The sequence below is a fragment of the Merops nubicus genome, unplaced genomic scaffold (assembly GCF_000691845.1).
Source record: "Merops nubicus isolate BGI_N331 unplaced genomic scaffold, ASM69184v1 scaffold21166, whole genome shotgun sequence".
NCBI classification, from domain to species: Eukaryota; Metazoa; Chordata; class Aves; order Coraciiformes; family Meropidae; genus Merops; species Merops nubicus.
In genome coordinates, this window is record NW_008613198.1 from 360 (window position 1) to 7,493 (window position 7,134).

General features: G+C 56.5%; 1 protein-coding gene across 1 annotated transcript in view; it reads left to right on the plus strand.

Moving 5' to 3' along the window:
- LOC103774431 (proprotein convertase subtilisin/kexin type 6-like) overlaps positions 1–7,134 on the plus strand; it is a gene marked incomplete at its 5' end in the record, with an annotated part of 10,210 nt that overhangs the window by 355 nt on the left and 2,721 nt on the right. The window contains 7 exons of the mRNA XM_008941836.1: positions 87–223; positions 2,117–2,296; positions 2,882–2,984; positions 3,436–3,632; positions 4,062–4,149; positions 5,457–5,548; positions 6,786–6,915. Of these exons, the coding sequence (XP_008940084.1) occupies positions 87–223; positions 2,117–2,296; positions 2,882–2,984; positions 3,436–3,632; positions 4,062–4,149; positions 5,457–5,548; positions 6,786–6,915 (927 nt within the window). The remainder of the gene's footprint in view (positions 1–86; positions 224–2,116; positions 2,297–2,881; positions 2,985–3,435; positions 3,633–4,061; positions 4,150–5,456; positions 5,549–6,785; positions 6,916–7,134) is intronic.

Here is a 7,134-nt window from a genome sequence, read left to right on the forward strand (position 1 = left end):
AAAATCCTCAATGACTCTATCTACCTTTTCTGATTAAATCAGACAGTCAAAGCCACGCTTCTTGATGCACGGCGTTACCGTTGCAGGGTGTTCGACCACTCCAACGAGGGGTTCAAGGGCTGGGAGTTCATGACCGTCCACTGCTGGGGGGAGCGGGCGGCGGGGGAGTGGACCCTGGAGATCCACGACACGCCGTCCCAAGTGCGCAACCCCACGGCACAAGGTAAGGGTTCCCCATCGCCCCCAAAGCTCTTCGCAGGCCGCCCAAACTTTTTCTGTGAGTTTTATGGTCTTCAGCGAATCCGTATTGCCCAAATTTTTCAAAAATGGGAGTAAAACTTCAGCCCTGAGCACAGGAGGCTGCCAGTCTGGCGGAGCCAGGAGGGAATTTTCTCCCACCAGCAAACTCGTTGCGACCAAGTCCCAGGTTTCCAAAATTAAACAGTAATGAGTCAAAATGAGGAAACCCGAGAGCTGTAATTGTTGTTTGTTTGTTTTGCTTCGCTGCTGGGACATCTGGCGCGTGGGCTGGTTGTGCAACGGCGAGAGGGGACGATGCCCCTCGGGCTGCAGACGGACGGATGGACATCCTCCCCAGGCTGCCACCGCGCCGACGGGGGGGTGGCTGGGCTCAGCCCGGCCCCCCGCGTGTCCCCAGCTTGGCTGCCTGCTCCCGGGCCCATTCTTGGGAAAAAAGGATGGGGCAGCATCCTCCCCTCCTCTCCCCTCCCCTTGCCTCCTTGGCTGCCAGCAGCGGGGTATGAAGCACCCTGCCTGGGGCTGGCGCGCGTCGCGGGGGTGTTAAAATCCACAAACTCATTGATAGGAAGCCAGGAGTATATTAAAAACCTCTCCCACGCGACTTTCTGGCGGGAGGCGTGTGGGGGGGGTTTGATTGTGCAGAAAATGTTTGTTTGCTGCCTTCGCCCGAAATCTTTTGAACTCGGAGAGCGGCAGCAAAGTGCCCACGGAGCTGCTTTTCTGCCTGTATTTACAGTTTGTGGCGGGTGTGCCCGGGCCCCTCGCGGGCGCCAGGGCTCAGCTGTACCTGGCTTTGCAAAACAAAAGGAAAAACCAGAGTCTTCATCACCCCCTCAAAGGGTCTGCACCAGGTTTGAAGCAGAGAGGGCAAGGCAGGAACGTAAAGAGGGATGATGCTCCCAGCCCGCGGCAGAAACGGGGATTAAATGTTCATTTAAGACCATTAAATTAAACCAATTAACTTGGTTAATTTAATCCCCATTAACTACTCCAGGTGTCCATTCGCTGGCACAGCACCAGTGCCGTGCAGCCCAGGCTTCCCTTGCATGGGACTTTTTAGATTTAAAGCATATTTAATTCTTTTGGTGGAGGCATGTGCCTGGGCTCTTCCCTGGCTGATGCTGCCCGAGCTTGTCCCTTCACAGGCTCCACTCCATCTTGCAGCAGGTGGGTCCCTCTCAGCCCTTTTGGAGAGTCGGGGGATTTGGGTGTTGGAAATGTTAAGCCCTTCCTGGAAATGCAGAGATTAGTCCTTAAAGCTGAGCGTGCCATGGGGGCGAAGGGACTTGCATGGATGGGGAGTGGAGAGAAAAACAGCACTGGAAAGAAGCATCAGCACTTTTTGGATCCCTTCCCCAAAGCGGCGTGGGTTGGGGAGCACCCCAAACATGGGTGTAAGGCCATGAGGGTCCCCAGACCCTGGGTGCAACACAGGCTGCAGTGGCCCCTGTGGTGTTTTGGGGGACACTAGGATCAGACCTCTGGCACGTTGGAGAGGGTGGTGGCTGGAACAACAGCAAGAAGTAATCCAGTGTGTGCCAGGTGGCTTTTATCAGACAGAAATAATCCTCCATTATGGAGCTTTCAAAGGTAATGCAGCTCTTTGCATGTTGAGCTGTGGTGGTGCTGTGCTTCAGCAAGCAAGTTATACAATTAAAAAATCCCCTGTAGGTGCCTTAAACAGCTGCATTTGTGTGGGCTGGGAACTCAGGGGGTGATGATCATTTCTGGGTGTCTGTGGCTTGCTCCTGCACTGCTGTGCCGGTGGACCTTGGTTGTCCAGTCCATCCTGCTTCCCCCAAAGCCAGATCCCCCTGGGAGGAGCAGGATGGGTGATGTTGTGCCTGTCCCACAGGGAAGCTGAAAGAGTGGAGCCTCCTCTTCTACGGGACAGCCGAGCACCCCTACACCACACTGGGCAGCCCCCAGTCCCGCGGGAGGACGCAGGAGGTGCCAGCATCAGAGATGGAGCCATCTAGAGCAGCCTTCCTACAGAGCCAGGTGGAGGTGGCAGAGGAGGAGGAGGAGTACACGGGTAAGCACCAGCTGAGCCACCTCGTTGTCCCCCCTGAAGTACCCTGGAAAACGCTAAACTGGGTGAGCCATGAGGCCTGATCTTGCCCAGGGCTGGGAGGAGCAGTGCCTGTGGCCAGTGTGGGGCAGCAGGGCGGTGAAATTAGAAGGTAGCAAAATGCCCCGTCCCAACGTTCCTGCCACAAATTGGTGGTGCAGCTGTCTGAGGAGTAAAAAAAGCTCCTCTGCCCACCTTCCGCCCCAGCACGGGCACGGGCGGGTGTCCCTGCTGGTCCCCAAGGAGTGGGGCTGGCCCCTCTTTCAAAGCTGCTCCTGTGCCAGGGTGTTCAGCCAGAGGATGGGTGGGATTCGTGCTGGGGAGGATGAGCTAGAGGAGAGGTGAGTACCCAGAGCCGTGCAGCTCCACGGGATAGATGGGATGAGATGTGCAAGATCTAGAGGATAATAGAGGATAAAACAGGCAGAGGGTCCCCAGCCCCTTCCCCACACCCCTCAGCCCAGGGTGGGTGTGCCCAGCTCCCCCTGGCAGCAGGGTCTGGGGGATGCTCAGTCTCTGCCCCCGCAGAGCCGCTCTCTCCCTCCCCAGGTCCCTGCCACCCCGAGTGTGGTGACCAAGGCTGCGACGGCCCCAACGCCGACCAGTGCCTGAACTGCATCCACTACAGCCTGGGCAGCATGAAAACCAGCAGGTAAGGGCTGTGGGGTGTCCCTACAGGGTGCCCGGGTGGTAATGGAGCACCTTTCTCCAGGGCTGGCACCGTAGCTTGGGTGACAGATATTTACACAGAGGGGTAAAAGTGGAGGCAGGAGGAGGTGTGGGGATCCCTGCCCTGGACTAGGCTATGGTAGGGTGGGGGACATGGAGCTGGAGAGCCCTGGAGGACCTTGGCCATGTAATCCTGCTGGAGAAGAAGCATTGCCTTCAGTGCCCGGGGTCACCCATGCCTGAGGGACAGCTGGCTGAGGTGCCAAATCACTTCTAGATGTTCAAAAATCAGAGGTGGAGAAGCCCAAATCCCCACCGAGGTTGGGAGGGGACACCCCGAGCACCGCGGGCGAGGGGAGGGTGGCAGCACCCGACTGCCAGGAGCTGGCCGGGTGTTGGCACCACAGCGTGGGCGCTGTCGGTTCCCTCCCCAGGGTGTGCGTGAGCTCGTGCCCCGCAGGGTTTTTCGGTGACAAAGGTGCCCGGAGGTGCCGGCGGTGCCACAAGGGCTGCGAGCGCTGCGTCGGGAGGGGCCCCAGCCAGTGCACGGCGTGCAAGAGGAGCCTCTACCACCACCAGGAGATGGGCACCTGCGTGGTGCTCTGCCCACCCGGGTTTTACGCCGAGGAACGTAAGGAAGTTGATCCCTTGGGAGCTGTGGCGTGAGGGTGTGGAGGGGTCGCTTCTATTTTACGTGCTGTGGGTGAAGAAAACACCTTGATTTTTGAGTATTGGCTTTGAATTTACCCCCCCGGCCTCCACCCAGCTTTGCACTGTGAAGGGAGGAGGAAAATCTGTGGGTGTGCAAAGCAGAGGCGCTGAACTCGGCTCTTAATTAGACTGTCGTTAATGACCCTAGCTACCTGCAAAGCTATTTCTCCTCAGCAAGCAGTGACAGATAAGGTCACCTGCACTAGCAGGGACTGTCGGGGAGGGGGACGTGGCTCCCCACCCTGGGGAGCTGGAGCTGGGGTGCAGTGGGGCTTTCCAGCTCTGACTGCTGCTTGCAAATCACCATCCAGATTTTACTCTCCCTGCCTCACTTTTTTTTCTTGGAAAGGTCAGAAACGCTGTCTGAAATGTCATCAAAGCTGTAAAAAATGTGCCAGTGAAGCAGACAAGTGTACTGCATGCAAAGATGGATTCAGGTAAAATATCAGTACAGGAGGAGTTTCTACCTCCAGCGTTGGTACCAATGGTTTAACTCTGGGAAAACTGATGGGAAATTTGAAAGTAAATGAGTTGAAGACCCACGGTCCTGCTTCCATGGTACTGCAGCTGTGGCACAGAGTGCTGGAGGTCTGGGAATTTAGAGGTGTCCCTTTCTTAGCTGAAGAGCATGATTTAAATTTAATTTCCTTTCCAGGGTGGTGGGTACATGTGGTGCTTCAGGCTCAGAAGCACTCGTCTGAATTTGGTGACCTGAGACCAGAGCAGCTCCTTGTGTCACAGTATATAAAATGGGGGGGGGGGGACGTGTGGAAACCAAGAAATAAAAAGGGGGGGGGGGGGAAGTGAGGAAAACTTTTACACTGCATGTTGCAAAGTGTGTGTCTTTCCAAATCTCAGGTGGCTCCATTGGAGCCATCCCAGACAAACAGGGCACATGGTTTTACTCGCCTGGCAGAGCTGGTACGGGGCTGAGCTGCTCTAGGCAGGCTGAAAATGCTCCCTGCAAGAGCAGAAACTCTTTCCTCAGCTTCATCCCTGCAGGAAGATGTTATCTGATGTGCCTGTTGTGCAGGACTAGTATAGGACAGTGGTTTTCCACAATAGGGGTACAGGCAGGACAGCCCTGGCCCTGTGAGGAGCACCAGGTGCCCTTGTTGCTGGCCCCGTGGCTCCTTTGGACTGCAGAGCCCATCCATGCTGGCAAGCAGCACTGGCACTGGGGAGAAGCTGTTCTCCATCCCAAGCCCACGTGGAGTTATGATCCCAGAGTGTTTTGCTTTGTTCAGGGGCTGTAAATGGGCCAGAGCCACGGTGTAGCAGTGGGGCTTTCTCAGGCAAGGAAATTGCCACTGCCTGAAGATTATCTGCTCCCCTGGAAAAGCAAAAGTGGAGGCTCTTGTCAGATATAATCCGCACGGCGCTGGCTTTTTATTGTCCAATATCCTTTTAACCCAGGACTCCAAATCATCCTTGCCACGGTGGAGCAGCACCGGCCCAGCTGCTCCACTGAACTCATTTCCTTTTATTCCGGGGAGCCTCACGGTGCGGAAGGACTTTGGGAGAGCCTGGCTGGCTGCCCATGGGAAAAAATAATTGTATTTCCTCCTGGATACTTAATTAAGGAACCTGCAGCCATCCCTTTGGTCCAGGCAGGGCTTTGATTTCTCCTGAAGCACTAGCTGGCTCTCTGAGGGCTGCTGTGGAGCACTGGGGGGTGCAGAGCTGGGGACGGGCTGGGTGAGGTCCCCGGGGGCTGTAGATGTCCTGTCTGCTTTCCTGGCAGCCTGGCAGGAGAGAGCTGCGTGCCCGAGTGCCAGCCAGCCATGTACCTCAGCCGGGAGCCCCGACGGTGCGAGACCTGCCCCGCCAGCACAGGTACACCCTTCTCCCCACTGCAGCCCCACGCCAGTCCCCAAAACCCTCGTGGGTCAGGAGCTGCTGCCCACCACACCCACCCCGAGCCAAGGCAAAGCGTGCGGGCGAGGAAGCAATCCCAGCTCTCCAGCACATCCCGCGAGGTGCTGGGAATATATTCATATTAGAAAGGTTTTTAGGAAGTTTCTACATTTTTATTAGAGCCATTCTTTATTTCCTGATCCCTCGGAAGCCAGGTGCTTTAGTTTAATAAGGTTGCGGGGGAGGCTGTAAAACCCTCTCAGAGTGATGGAAGGTGGCTTTGCAGCATAGAAAAATGCCAAGCAGCCGAGGCACGTTATCCCACATCCCACAGGGCCAGGCTGGCTGCTGCCAGCTCCCCCCCGCTGCCCAAAGCTGATCAGTGTTCCCTTTAACTCCTGCCTTTTGCACTCCTTGAAAGTCCAATTATTTTCCATTGTGAATGTTTGTGTCTGCCCTCGAAATCATCGTGGATCTGATGAGAATGTGATCTCCAGACAATTCGTGTTCAGTGGCGTGAATCTCGTCTATCATACATGGGCAATTTCCTAAGACTAAATCCAAAATATTTATTGATCTTGCTGGAAAGCGTGGAAGGGAACAGGCTCTTAATCCCTAAAGAAAATTACTTCCCTTCTAATTCTTATTCCAGTCAGTGTAAACGTACTCCACCACAATTATTTTTCAAGCCTTTCCTCGTCTCCTTTTCCCGCATCACCATTTCTCAAGCCTGGTGAGTGGAAGGCCTCTAATAATGCCACCTCCATCACCGAGGGCTGCTGCCTGGGCACGGTGTGGGTCCCCTGCCTCCCCAGCCCCTCTCCCACATCCCTCCCTCCTCCAGCTCCTCCACAGCCCAGTCCAGCATCTCTTTTCCCACATTTTGCTCTGCAGGGGGTGGGAAAGCCAAACTGGTGCATGCTTTGGAGTGGTGGTTGGTGCCCTGGAGGGGATTCTGATGTGCTGGCCACCACCACGCCCTTGTGGTCAGCTCCTGGTTCTGCAGAGGGGCAGGGTGCTGGGTCCTGGCTGGGGTTTTTGGGGTGGGAAATGATGTTTTTTTGGGGGATGGCAAAATCCTGATGGCAGAAGCAGCTTGTTCACTGCCAGGTAGGAGCTGAGCCGGTGCCCTCGTTTCATGTGGGGCTCTGGCCACACTGGAGTGACGTGGTTCCTGTCCCCGAAACCGCCCCTGTCATGTCCCCTGTCCCCACAGGGCCGGGTGAGGAGGAGTGTGCACCCTGCACCCCCGAGACCCCCGCGCCCCACTGGCGCTGCGTCCCCGCCTGCCGCGAGGGCTTCTACCCCGCTGACAGCCACGGGCTGCCCAACAAGGTCTGCAAGAGGTATGCTCTGCAGGAGGCCCCCCAGGAGGTCTGCAGGCAACACCAAGTCTTCATCTGCCTGAGGGCTGGGAGGATCTACAGAGGGTCCTGGCCGGGCTGGATCCATGGGCTGAGACCGATGGGATGAGGTGGGACAAGGCCAAGTGCCAGGTCCTGCCCTTGGGTCACCACAGCCCCCTGCAGTGCTCCAGCCTGGGGAAGAGTGGCTGGAAAAAGGCC